Source organism: Hypanus sabinus (genome assembly GCF_030144855.1).
Source record: "Hypanus sabinus isolate sHypSab1 chromosome Y unlocalized genomic scaffold, sHypSab1.hap1 SUPER_Y_unloc_8, whole genome shotgun sequence".
NCBI classification, from domain to species: Eukaryota; Metazoa; Chordata; class Chondrichthyes; order Myliobatiformes; family Dasyatidae; genus Hypanus; species Hypanus sabinus.
Window position 1 is genome coordinate 766,625 of NW_026779038.1, and position 14,546 is coordinate 781,170.

General features: G+C 41.6%; 1 protein-coding gene across 2 annotated transcripts in view; it reads left to right on the forward strand.

Annotated features, from left to right (window-relative positions):
* LOC132386035 (speckle-type POZ protein-like) overlaps positions 1–14,546 on the forward strand; it is a 199,416-nt gene that overhangs the window by 59,799 nt on the left and 125,071 nt on the right. For both annotated transcript variants that reach the window (XM_059958326.1, XM_059958327.1), the window contains exon 3: positions 8,433–8,554. In XM_059958326.1, coding sequence (XP_059814309.1) covers positions 8,433–8,554 — 122 coding nt within the window. The remainder of the gene's footprint in view (positions 1–8,432; positions 8,555–14,546) is intronic.

Genomic DNA, 14,546 nt, shown 5'->3' on the forward strand with positions numbered 1-14,546 from the left:
GGTGATGGAGAAGATCCTGAGAGGCAGAATTTATGAACATCTGGAGAGGTATAATATGATTAGGAGTGGTCAACATGGCTTTTCAAGGTCAGGTCGTGCCTTATGAGCCTGATTGAATTTTTTGAGGATGTGACTTAACACATTGATGAAGGAAGAGCATTTGATGTAGAGTACATGGATTTCAGCAAGGTATTTGATAAGGTACCCCATGCAAGGCGTATTGAGAAAGTAAGGGGGCATGAGATCCAAGGGAACATTGCTTTGTGGATCCCGAACTGGCTTGCCAACAGAAGGCAAAGAGTGGTTGTAGACGGGTCATATTCTGCATTGAGGTCAGTCACCAGTGGAGTGCCTCAGGGATCTGTTCCAGGACCCTTACTCTTCGTGATTTTTACAAATGACCTGGAAGAGGAAGTGGAGGGATGGGTTAGTAAGTTTGCTGATGACACAAAGGTTGGGGGTGTTGTGGATAGTGTGGAGGGCTGTCAGAGGTTACAGCGGTACATTGATAGGATGGGCTGAGAATTGGCAGATGGAGTTCAACCCAGATAAGTGTGAAGTGGTTCATTTTGATAGGTCAATTATGATCGCAGAATATAGCATTAATGGTAAGACTCTTGGCAGTGTGGAGGATCAGAGGGATCTTGGGGTCCGAGTCCATAGGATGCTCAAAAGCAGCTGTGCAGGTTGACTCAGTGGTTAAGAAAGCGTATGGTGCATTGGTCTTCATCAATCATGGAATTGAATTGAGGAGCTGAGAGGTAATGTTGCAGCTATATAGGACCCTGGTCAGACCCCACTTAGAGTACTGTTCTCAGTTCCGGTTGCCTCACTACAGGAAGGATGTGGAAGCCATAGAAAAGGGTGCAGAGGAGATTTACAAGGATGTTGCCTGGATAGGGGAGCATGCCTTATGAGAATAAGTTGAGTGAACTCAGCTTTTTCTCCTTGGAGCGATGGAGGATGAGAGGTGACCTGATAGAGGTATATAAGATGATGAGAGGCATTGATCATGTGGATAGTCAGAGGCTTTTCCCCCAGGGCTGAAATGGTTGCCACAAGAGAACACAGGTTTAAGGTGCTGGGGAGTAGGTACAGAGGAGATGTCAGGGGTAAGTTTTTTACTCAAGGGAGTGGTGAGTGCGTGGAATGGGCTGCCAGCAGTGGTGGTGGAGGTGGACATGATAGGGTCTTTTAAGAGACTCCTGGATAGGTATATGGAGCCTAGAAAAATGGAGGGTTATATGTAAGGCTAGAAATTTCTAAGGTAAGGATATGTTTGACACAACTTTGTGGGCTGAATGGCCTGTATTGTGCATAGATTTTCTATGTTTCTAAATGCCCTTGATGCACAGCAATATACCTCAAAGACTGTTATTAGACAGGTGCTGTTGAAGTTTATGGGTGTAAGTGGTCTTAATGCTTAAGGTGAGTTTCTCCTGGTTACCCTTAGAGCTGTTATATCTTCAGATTTGTAGACTGAGTCCTGGTTTTTACTAAGATAACAGTTTGTTTATTTAGAAAAACCTGGTGGAGTAGGCCCTTCTGTCCATTTGAATGGTGCCACCCTAGCAACCCCTGAGAACCCTAATTTAAACCTAACCTAATCATGGGACAATTTACAAAATTGAACAGTGAACTCCAATTGAACTCTAATGCCTTGAGCTTTAGGTAAAAGGAATATGAACTTTAATCCACCACAGATATTTTAGATGTTTTCATTTTGTTAACTATTTAGGTATATAATCGCAGATCCTTTAAGCATAAAAAGGATATTAGTGTAGATGGAGAATTAACTATTAACATGAGGATTCAGAACAACCATGTAGCCAATTATCTCTTTTAAAAGTATGAAGCATATAACCTCCACAGAATGGAAATTTAGAAAGGACCACTTCAGATATCTGGCTTCATTTTTAGGACTCAGAGATAATTGCCTCTGTTCAGATAATTTTGTCAATTCTGAATCAGATGGTTTATTGAAGAGTTTTACCTTTTCCTAGTAATTGGTTAAAAAAATCTTTTCAGTTGAAGGTGAAATACATCCTGCTGAGGTACCATCAACTTGGTGAGGCTGATAATCTAAAGTTGTCTTTGATTTATCAGAATTTTCTTTTAGAAAATGATTGAATCAAGCTTTATTTTATAGTGATGAATACTACAAAGATGCTGATGGTATAATATTTAGTATCTATAAATCAGAACTTTTGACTGAATTCTGCTCTCCTCCTGGGTTTTTCTGATTATGGTGTAAATCTTTAATCATTTCCATCCAAAATGTTACATCAACCTTTTATCTTCTGTGAGAATGTCCTGTAGATTTCAGGGAATGAAGTATTTACATTTTCAGGAAATAGAAGTTTTGCTATTTTCCAAGCAGCTTTGTTTATATAAAAAGTATAAATACAAAATGCTCCTGTGAGTAAAGAAGCAGAGTTAATAATGCAGCTTGAAAGACCCTTTATATTGATTGAGCACTGCTGTGGCATTTCCTTTAACTAGTACCATCACTCACCCCTCCTCCTTTAACTCTTCCTGCTCTGTCACATTTAAAACAATGGAACCACAGGATACTGAGCTACCGATCTTGCCCTTTCTGCAACTGTTTAACTAATGGTTGCAACATCATAACTCCATGTATTGATCCATGCCCTAAGCTCATCTGACTTTCCTACAAAACTTAATGCATTGAAATATATGTAGCTCAGAAAATTAGTCCTACCATGCTTAAACATTTTACTTCCTGACTTTGTCTGAGGTCTTATCATGTGTCTCCAAAACCTCTCCACTATTTATTTTGGCATTCTGGTTCCCATACCACTGCAAATGTATATTAAACCTCCACTTCCATGTAACTTTAGAATACCTTCTCATTAGGATATTAGTCTCCTTTCAGTTCAGGTGCAAATTATCTATTATGTAAAGGTCCTACCTGCCCTTGAAGAGAGATCAATGATCCAAAAATCAGAAGTCCTCACTCCTACACCAACTCCTTAGCCATTTATAATGTATATTCTTCTTATTTCTCGCCTCACTAGCACATTCCACAGGTAGCAATCCTGAGATCCTCTTCTTTTACTTAGCATCTATCTCCCTGAACTAACTTTGCAGAACTCATCATTGATGAGTTTGCAGAACTGCACAAACCACAACTTCTGGCTATTTACCGTCCCACTTAAAAATGCAAGGAGTTGATCTGAGATGTTCCAGACGTTGGCACCCAAGAGGCAACATACCATCTGGGAATCTTAAGCAACACAGACAAAATGCAGCAGGCCAGGCAGCATCTATAGGAAGAAGTACAATCGACGTTTTGGGCTGAGACCCTTCATCAGGACTAACTGAAAGAAGAGATAGGAAGAGACTTGAAAGTGGGAGGGAGAGATCCAAAATGATAGAAGAAGACCAGAGGGGGTGGGATGAAGTTAAGAGCTGGAAAGGTGATTAGCGAAAGTGATACAGAGCTGGAGAAGGGAAAGGATCATGGGACTGGAGGCCTAGGGAGAAAGAAAGGGCGAGGGAGGGAGAACCAGAGGGAGATGGAGAACAGGCAAAGAATGATTGTGAGAGGGACAGAGAGAGAGAAAAAGGGAAAAAGTAACAAATAAATAAATAAATAAATAGAAAGCGGATGGGTAAGCAGGGGAGGAGGGGCATTAGCAGGTTAGAGAAATCAATGTTCATGCCATCAATCTTGTTCTCATCCAGAAAACATCCTTTCTATTTTCCAAACCAATGATTACCTTTTCGCCACAGGTTGCTTCTTTTCCTTTGTTCTCCTCTGAGGCACAGAGGCAGACTCATTACCAGAGACCTGACTACTGTGACTAGATTATTCCCCCTAACAGTAACCAAAGTTCAGATAAGACAGATGGCCACAGGAGCACTGGCTGTTTAACACCTTCTTCCTTCCTTCATATAAACCAGTTTCCTGTGTCCTGCACCTAGGGTGTAACTTCCTCTCTAATATGTCCTATCATGCTCTAATCCTCCCAAATGATCCACAGATCATCTAGTTCTGGTCCCAACTCCTTAACCTAGAGTATTGAATAGCTGCATGCACTTTTACTGATCCCACGTTCCACAAGAGCATTTAACTATCCTGCCTAGCATCCATACTATATTATGCAATTATAAAGTAAGCAATAACTAAACAGAAAAAATATCTGCCAATGACTGTTTGTCTTTTCTCACTGAAGATTATGCTGAAACCTCGAAGAGCTAATGTCTCAAAATCCACAGTCTTCTATTTTCCTGCCTTATTTTTATTTGCACGTATTAAAGTATCCTGATCTTTGATTTGCTGCTGTTCAAATACTGAAACTTCCTCTGAAGTGCTACTTTTTAATGCACACTCGCCAAGTTGAGTAAGTTACTACTCCTTGTCTAGCTTCTGATGCTTGATTCACTGCTGTTCCAATATCTGTTATCATCACCTAATTCCATAACTCTTCTATAATGGTAATGCAATTTGTTCAGCCAGACAGGTTCTGTGTACTCATTGAAATTTTGTTAGTACTCACTTTCATTACTGACTGCAACACAATTGATTCTCTGCCTGCTGTTTCTGTTGGTTCATTCATGGCTTGGCTTTGCAAATAAAGATTTAGGAAGAGGGCTGCCCACGTCTGGTGGCTGACGAGGCCAATAGGGGTCAGGCAGACCCGGCCACAACGTCTGCAAGGGGAAAATCTGTTCTGGGTTTGGTGCTGTTGTGTCACGGTTCTTCCTTCTTCTCCTTTTGTCCTCAAGGCCAGCCCTGTGTGCGTTCTCGAAGGAGGAGACAGACTGGTGAATGGTGTGTCGCCAGGCCTCGCGATTGGGACTAGAGTAGATCACTGGCAATGGTCAATGCGACAGGCACCAAGGGATTTTTTCAGAGAGTCCTTGTACCTCTTCTTTGGTGCCCCCCCCCCCCCCCCCCACCAGTCACGGTGGCCAGTGGGTGCCAGGGTTCACCATACAGCACAATCTTGGGCAGGTGGTGTCCTCGATGCTGGTGACCTCTGCCTGTTCGAGGACTTCAGTGTTGGTGACTAAGACAATCCAGTGGATGTAAAGGATGGTGCAGAGGCAGCAGTGGTGAAAACGCTCAAGCAGTCATAGGTGGTGATGGTAGGTGACCCACGACTCAGAACCAAACAGGAGGGTGGTCAGTACAACGACTCTGTACACGCTGATCTTTGTGCCTTTCTTCAGATGCTTGTTGTTCCAGACCCTTCTGTACAGCCTGCTGAATGTGCTGTCTGCCTTTGCCAGTCTATCTCTTTGTTGATCCTGGCATCTGACGAGATGGTGCACCCCAGGTAGCTGAACAGGTGGACTGTCTTCAGCGCTGCCTTGCTGATGGTGATGTGGGGAGGGTGGTGATCTTCCTGAGGTGTGGGCTGATGGAGAACTTCTGTTTTCTTCAGACTGACTTCCAGTCCAAAGAGCTCGGCAGCCTCTGTAAAGCAGGATGCTATACGCTGCAGGGCTATCTCAGTTTGGGCAACAAGGGCAGCATTGTTGGCGAAGAGTAGCTCTCAGATGAGTTGCTCCATTGTCTTGGTGTTGGACTGTAGTCGCCTCAGGTTGAACAGGGTGCCATCGGTGCAGTATCGGAAGTAGACACTGTCCTTGTCATCAAGATGTTCTGTGGCTCTTTCATACATCATGCTGAAGAAGGTAGTGAAGAGAGTCAGCGCAAGGACCTTGCTTTACACCATTGCCTTTTGGGAGGGGCTCTGAGAGGTTGTTGTTGTGTCTGACTTGGCCATGCTGATCTTCCTGTGCAAACTCAAGGAAGTCTACAGATGCTGGAAATTCAAACAACAACATACACAAAATGCAGGCCAGTCAGCATCTATAGGGAGAAGCACTGTCGACGTTTCGGGCCGAGACCCTTCGTCAGGACTAACCGAAAGGAAAGATAGTAAGAGATTTGAAAGTAGTGGGGGGGGAGGGGGAAATGCGAAATGATAGAAGAAGACCGGTGGGGGTGGGAAGGGTTGAAGCTAAGAGCTGGAAAGGTGGTCCCATGATCCTTTCCCTTCTCCAGCTCTTTATCACTTTCGCCAATCACCTTTCCAGCTCTTAGCTTCATCCCATCCCCTCTGGTCTTCCCCTATCATTTCACATTTCCCCCTGTTCAGGAGTACTCTTGCGAAGATTTTTCCTGTGATGGAGAGCAGAGTTATCTCCTGGTAGTTGGAGCAGTGGGACTTTTTCCCCTTGTTCTTATACAGGGCGATGATGACTGTATCACGGAGGTCCTAAAGTAGTAGTTTGCCTTGTTCCCAGCAGCAGACAAAGAACTCTTGGCGTTTGTTGTGTAACACTGGGCCCCCATGCTTCCAAATCTCTGGTGGGATTCCATCAGCCCCCGCTGCCTTGCTACTTTTCAGCTGCCCTGTGGCCGTGATTGTCTCTTCCAGGGTTGGAATCTTGCCCGGTTCTGTTTTCTCTGGCTGTTGTGGGATGCGATGAATTGCTGCGTCTTGGACCATGCGATTGGTGCTGAAGAGAGTCCAGGAATGTTCCGATCACCGGTTCAGGACGGACGCCTTGTCAGTGAAGAGCGCCTGGCCGTCTGCACTGTGTAAGGGATTCTGGACCTGGAGCAGGTGCCATACGTTGCTTTCAGGGCTTCATAAAGCCCTCGGTAGTCACCAGTGTCTGCGCAAAGCTGAGTTCTCTTTGCAAGGTTGGTGAACCACATGTACTGAATCTCTCGATACTTATGCTGGAGGTTGCTGCATGCAAGGTTGAGCAAGGTTTGCCTGGTGGGCGGATTTCTTTCTCGCTAGCAATTCTGGGTTGTTTTCATTGAACCAGTCCCTGTTCTTCTTTGTGGAAAACCCAAGGACTTCTTCAGTGGTCTGCAGGATGGTGGTTTTTAGGTGTCCCAAAGCTGTTCTGGAGAGGGATCTGTGGGGAAACTGGGATCCTCAAGTCTTGACTGAAGATTCGCCTGGAAGTCAGCTTTTACTTCAGCTGACTGGAGGTTGCCAACCTGAAACTTCTTCCTTGGAACGCCTTCTCTCTTTGGCTTGGGTTTGAAATGGAGACTGAGTTTGCAGCAGACAAGACGATATGCCAGTGCTTGGACCACGGATGCATCCAAGTTGTCTTCAGTCTGTCTTTCTGCTGGAAGATGGTGTTGGTGATGGTGATTTGCTGCTCCGCGCAGAACTCTTATCAGGAGGCACTCGTTGTCATTGCAGTTTCCAACAGCATGTTTGCCAAGTACTCCTTTCCTGGCTTCTATATCTTGACCTACTCTGGTAATGAAGTTCCCAAGGATAATGACCTTGTCGTCTGCAGGGGCTTTCCATACTAGGTTGTGCAGATCAGTGTAAAACTTGTCCTTTTTTGAAGGATCCATGTTCTGATCCTGAATTCAGGTGGTTCAGGTGAATAGGTCATCTGATGTTGACCCCAGAGACGATGATATCATTCAGCAGCACCCTGATTGACCGAGCAGCCTTCTCCAGGGACAGCACTGCTTGCTCCACAGAGAGGGGCGTAGAAAAAGTGGCCTAATCTAAGCTCCTCAAGAAAGAAAAAGTACACACCTGCCTCACAAGGAATGCAAGGACTAAAGCTCGCTTACACTGAATAGTGTGGCATGCTGCTTGGTTCGATTTGGCGCATGGAGACAATGCAGTTGGAGTGACCCACTAGCAATTTTTATTTTCAAGTTTGGAAGCAATGGAGTTCCTGACCATAAAGCTAACATCAAAAAGGCATCTCTCAGTCTCTGGCTTTCCTGACCAATAGAGGGTGTTTAATTTTCTATATTCTTGAGTAGATACTAATAAAGTTTGACTCAGTGTGTGGTCTATTTCTGCTGGTACGTAACATCTGTAACTCCAAACGTTAAAACTAATTAAAAGAAAGATACAAGAGTTGGAAATGTGAGTCTAACTTCATGTTTTACTTTAAGCAAGGCACAACATATCACGTGGTAGTGTCATGCTTATTTATTTTTACATATAATCTGAAAAGAATTTTTAAACAATGGCTGCTTGATTAACAGCATATTTACAAAATTACTTGAACATTACTGAAATATTAAATGCACGTCAGAAGCTGATAACTGTTACAAACTATTTCCACTAGATTTCTTTGAAATAACTTTCCTTAGAGTTTAGCTTATTTCGAAATTGAAAGTCACAGATATATATGTTCATTAATAAGTTCAATAGTACTGTGATTTAGATGTTGTTATTTTGCAGAGGAGTATGTCTGCCATAGTATGTTCTGCCATGGTGTTGGAATTTATAAACAATTAATCTATTAACTTTTTCTGAGGTACACTCATTAGGAATTTTAAGAAATATAAGATGGTCTTAGGTATACATGTTTGTAATTAAGCAAAAATCAACTTTTTAATTGTGTAATTGCAATTTTCTTTTACTCTTTGTCTTTCTAATTTTGTCAATTGCTAGATAAAAGTTGTGAAATTCTCCTATATGTGGACAATCAACAATTTTAGTTTTTGCCGTGAGGAAATGGGAGAAGTTATCAAGAGTTCAACTTTCTCGTCAGGGGCAAATGATAAATTGAAATGGTAAGTATGAAACTAGTGATAGATTTTAATAGTGGGGATTCAAATAAACAAAATCTTAAGAGTACTTTAACAAAATAATTATTGGAATTGCTGAAGTTCCATTGTGATACTGTTTATATTGTTAACTGATGAATTTAGGTATTCCATTGCCCTTGAACCAGAAATACCTTTAATACCTTTCCAAGGTTTTGGAAGTCTCAGTCCTTAATTTAAAATTCTGAATTAAAAGTATAGGTGTAATGCTTAGACCACATTTGATAATCTTCTTTAACTCTTCTATATATTCTACTAATACAGTGGTCCCCAACCACCGGACCGCAAAGCACGTGCTGCGACATGATTTGGCGATATGAAACAATACAAGTCAGCTGCATGTTTCCTCATTTCCTGTCACGCCCACTGTTGAACTTGAACCCACGTGAGGTCATAAGTCACCTAAATTCAGTGATACCCTTGGCCTCGGCCGCCTCGTGTGGCCGGCGGGAAGTGCTGTTGGCACTGGCCTGGAGCGCAGATAGATAGACACTGCCTCTAAGCCTTTTTACCACACTGAACGTTCATGGGGAACCCAATGCTAATATTTTCACAGACTACCTAATTTGGGCTCAGAGTTTCGTAAGTAGCAGAGCAGCTACCTCGCTGCGATCTACTGAAAGTCATCCCTCGAGACAAACTTTTGTCGGCTGATAGATCCTACAAGAGGGTGGGTACTCCTCGCTAGGTCGGTCGCTCTCTCCGAACTGCAACCACCTCTGTGGCCCTGGCACGGGGACCTCCAGCCCTGACCTTGTCCTCTTACCCCACCTATGACCAGGCGCACCTGGCCAAGGCGTCTGGCGGTGGGCAGGTGGGAGGCTGGAGTTCGTGCCAGGAGGCTGTCTAATGAGGCAATGAAGCATTCAAAACTGCACTTTAAAGACAAACCTGTTGAGTTTTCTGAGCGGAAAAAACGTGAGCAAGCGAGACAGAAGCATGTGCCGAGAGCCATGAAAACTAAATTGCGGATTTGACTGGACATAAAGAACCTCCTTAGAGAATCACTGTGTTCCGGTTGCGATTAACACCACCCCGCCCCACCCCTGTTGGCCGGTCTGCAAGAATATTGTCAATATTAAACCGGAACGTGGTGACCCCTTTACTAATAATCCCAAGATTAACTTTATTTTTATGTATATCAAAACATCAAAACAAATGATAAAATATAAAACTGAACAGTGTTCCTTCTTTCATTATATTGCAAAGAGCTGTTATTCCTTTAGCTGTCCTTAAATCTAGCACCCAGCTTATTCGACATAAAATTCGAGTCAAATGCATACCATTTAAAAATTGCAATATCTCCCTCTAGTTTATATTCTTTTATAATAGTTTTCCATATTTTAAGAGTGCTTTTCACCCATGGGTTATCAATAGTATTTATGTACCTTTGCAGGTTGTTATCAGTCAAAATTGCTTGTATGGGGATGGAAAGTACCCGCTCCTCAATGTTTTTCCATTGAGCGTCATATGATGGGTTGCACCAACATATCACAGCTCTCAACTGTGCTGCAAAATAATAATCTCTAAGAGAAGGTGGGCCCCATCTCCCCTTTTCCTTTGCTAATTGTAAAGTTTTGAGATGAACTCTAGGCCTTTTACCCTGCCAACTATACCGTGATAACATCTTGTTCCATTCATTGAATTGATTCTGATTAATCTCTATTGGTAGAGTCTGAAAGAGATATAACAGTTTATTCATTTTAATAGACTCAATCCTTGAACTGAGACTGAAAAAAGGAATCAGGTTCCATCTTGCCATATCTTCCTTAATTTTTTATATAAAGGCTGAAAATTACATTCTGATAATTTTGCCAAATCTTTTGGCATAATGATGTCCAAATATTTGAAAGACTCTGTTTGCCATGCCCAGGGGTATCGACGTTCAATTTCTCTTGGTGGGCTATAGTTATATGAGAGTAATTGGGTTTTATCTATGTTGATCTTGTATCCTGATAATTGACCATATTGTTCAAACGATTGCACCAATTTAGGTAAAGAGTATGTTGGTTGCCCTAGATAGATCAAAATGTCATCCACGTAACAAGCCAATTTATGCTCTGTCCCTTTAATAGTAATTCCCCTGGTATTGTCTGATGTATTGAGCTAATGGTTCCAGATGTAATGTGAAGAGTAGTGGTGACCATGCACAACCCTGTCTCGTGCCCCTTTCTAGGGTAAGACTATTTGATAAATATCCATCGATTTAAATCCTAGCAGTAGGATTGTCATATAGCGTCTGTATAGTTTTAATAATTGTGTCTTGGAAACCAAATCTATGTAAAACACTGTAAAGAAAACTCCAATTAACCAAATCAAATGCTTTTTCAGCGTCCACACTTATCACTATTGCTTTGATTTTATTTTTTTGTATATGATCCATAATGTGAAGTGTCCTTCGTATATTGTCTTGTGTCTGGCATTGTTGTATAAACCCTGTCAGATCGTTACATATCAGTATGAGTAGAAACTCCTCTAATCATTTGGCCATGATGGAGGTAAATGATCTATAATCTACATTAAGAACAGATATTGGTCTAAATGACCTACATTCCATTTTATCCTTGCCTTCTTTCGGTATAGCTGAGATTATCGCTTCCTTCCAACTGGGTGGCATTTGTGCCTATTTTAGAGCCCAGTTCAGCGTGGGGAGTAAAACAGGAATTAACTCATTTTTAAATTCTTTGTACCACTCTGCCGTATACCCATCTGATCCTGATGACTTGCTTAATTTAAGCTTTTCATTCAACTTCAGTTATGTCAACAGTCAACGTTCTATTTTGTTCTTTGCTTAAAGTGGGTAACTCTAGAGAATTAAAGAAGGTGTCAATTTGGGTTATGCATCCTCCTGGAACTTTGGAATATAGAGTTTTGTAAAACATTTCAAAAGCTTCTTGAATTTCACTTAGCTTATTTTTTTTAATCATTTTTGTTCTTGGGTCCCTAATTCTATGAATTGTATTTTCTGTTACCTTTTTTTTCTGTTTTCACGCCAGTATTTTCATAGATTTCGATCCACTTTCATAATGTCTTTCAGAAACATTAAATTTTTTCTGATTTCTTACATAGCCAAACAATTAATTTCATTCATAATTCTTTTAATTTCCCCTAATGTATCCCGTGCCAAATTCAATTTGTGTTTTTTCTCTAGTTCCTTCAGCCTATTTTGTAATTCCTCTAATGTTTTATTCCTTATTTTTTCTTATATGAAGATATCGCTATAATTTTCCCTTTTACGAACGCCTTCAGAGTATCCCATAAAATGGGAGGTAATTATTATTAAATTCTAAGTAGAGACCAATTTCTTTTTTAATTTGTTCCTTAAAGAATGGATCATTGAGTAGACTTGAATTTAGTTTCCAAATAGTATTCTTTGGTTGTAGGTCAAAATCAACAGATAAATATATAGGTACATGGTCACTTACACCTATTGTCCCAATTCCACAGGTGTTTATTTTGACTTTGTCTTTTCCAAATGTTATGAAATAGTCTATTCTTGTATATACAGAATGGGGAGCAGAATAATGAGTGTAATCCCTTCTGTCAGGGAAAAGGTCCCTCCATATATCAATTAAACCAACATCCTCAAAGAGTGTATTAACTTTCTTATGTAAGGATTTTGTTTCATAGGTTTTTCTATTGGAGAGTCTAAGTTTGGTTGTAATTGTAAATTTAAGTCTCCCCCCCATATCAGGAGACCTTCTGTTTCCGTTACCATAATATCAGTAATTTTCTGAAAGACACCAATATCACTTCCCGGGGATGCGTATATATTCAATAGAGAAACTGAATTGCTGTCTATATTCCCCCTTACCAGAATATATTTACCCTCCTTATATCGCATTTCGAATACTTTTTCAAAATTTAACTTAATTGAGATAAGAATAGCAACACCTCTCCTATGTCCTGCTTTATATGAGGAGAAAAACAGATTAGCCCATTCTCTTTAGTTTTTTATGCTCATTATCACTTAAATGAGTTTCCTGTAAATATACTATATGGGCTTGTTCTTTTTTCATTTTGGATAAAATTCTCTTGGATTTAATAGCTCCTTGATATTAAAAGAAATGAATTTTTCTTTGTCCTTAGCCATCTGTATTTATCTGTCAATGTATGATTGAAATTAGAATAAAACTTAATCGATCTACTCCCTGAACAAATAAGAACCAAGAAACTCAAATAATAACAAAAATGGCAACGAATGTGTGATTCCAAGGCTGAGGTCTCTGGTAGATGACCCTGCGTTGAGCTAGAGGAAATGTCTAGCTGTGGGGGATAACCCCTCCTATTTGTGAGTTGAGGGCCCCCATTGCAGTATTCATAAAAGTCAGTGAACAAATCAATTACACAGAAAAGATTTCCCTGTGTATTCCTCCTATACACACGCACACACACATACACACACGCACACACACATACACACACACACACACACACACACAGGCGCGCACACACACACACACACACACACACACACACACACACACACACACACATTACACACACACACACACACACACACACACACACACACACTCACACACACACACACACACACACACACACACACACACACACACACACACACACACACACACACACACACATATATATATTCTCATTTTGGTGGGGAAAAAGGAGTAAGTGAGCAAATAAAGAAATATAACTAAGTAATATAAAATATAAAATATAAAATCCACATTATGATAAGTATTTCTCTAGATAGGTATATCACCGTCTACTTTTGCTTCGTTTAGCTTCTCAACATTTTTAAAGTTAGCCAAACCTTATGGCTCTTCTGAAGGGGGTGAGGACTGACTTTGGGAAACTCCCGGTCTCATCCTGATATGTTTCTCTCGGCCTCCTCCCGGCTCCTGCCTTCTCGATTCTCGCACTGTTTCCCAAGCCGAGTGAGACAGTACCTCAGCCAGGCTTTCTTTTGGTCATGCTGACAGGCAACCCTCTGGACTTCATGTCTGTAGTCGCCTCTTCCACTGTCTGGTATAACCACGTCCCGTTGTCATAAAGCACTCGAAGTTTAGCAGGGCACGGAGTTTGAAATCTAATCTTATTTTGCGTAGTAGTAGCTTTACTTCAGAGTATTCTTTGCATTTCTGGAGGACCGCGGGCGGGGAGGGGGAGTGATCTTGGTTGAAATATATTAATTTATTGTCTAAAAGCACTCTCTTCTTACCCCAGGCCCTTCGTAGAATCTCAGCCTTGGTGCTATACTGAAGGAATTTAATTATTATTGAGCATGGCTTTCTATCCTGGGTAGGTTTTCGGACCAATGCGTGTTGGGCTCTTTCGACTTCCAGCTTCATAGCCGGGGGAAGATCCAGTGCGTCCTGCAGTAACTTTCCAAAAAACTCCGTCATAGACGAGCCTCCGCTCCTTCGGGAACGTTGTAGATTCTGATATTTTTCCGTCGTGATCTTCTGTCCAGGTCAAGCAGTTTACCTTCTTAGACAATAGACAATAGACAATAGGTGCAGAGGTAGACCATTCGGCCCCTCGAGTCTGCACCGCCATTCTGAGATCATGGCTGATCATTCACTATCAATACCCAGTCCCTGCCTTGTCCCCATATCCCTTGATTCCCCTATCCATCAGATATCTATCCAGCTCCTTCTTGAAAGCATCCAGAGAATTGGCCTCCACCGTCTTCCGAGGCAGTGCATTCCACACCTCCACAACTCTCTGGGAGAAGAAGCTCTTCCTCAACTCTGTTTTAAATAACTGACCTCTTATTCTCAATCCATGCCCTCTGGTACTGGACTCTCCCAACATCTGGAACATATTTCCTGCCTCAATCCTATCAAATCCTTTAATTATCTTAAACGTTTCAATCAGATCCCCTCTCAATCTCCTCAATTCCAGTGTGTACAAGCCCAATCTCTCCAATCTCTCTGCGTAAGACAGCCCTGCCATCCCAGGAATCAACCTAGTAAATCTACGC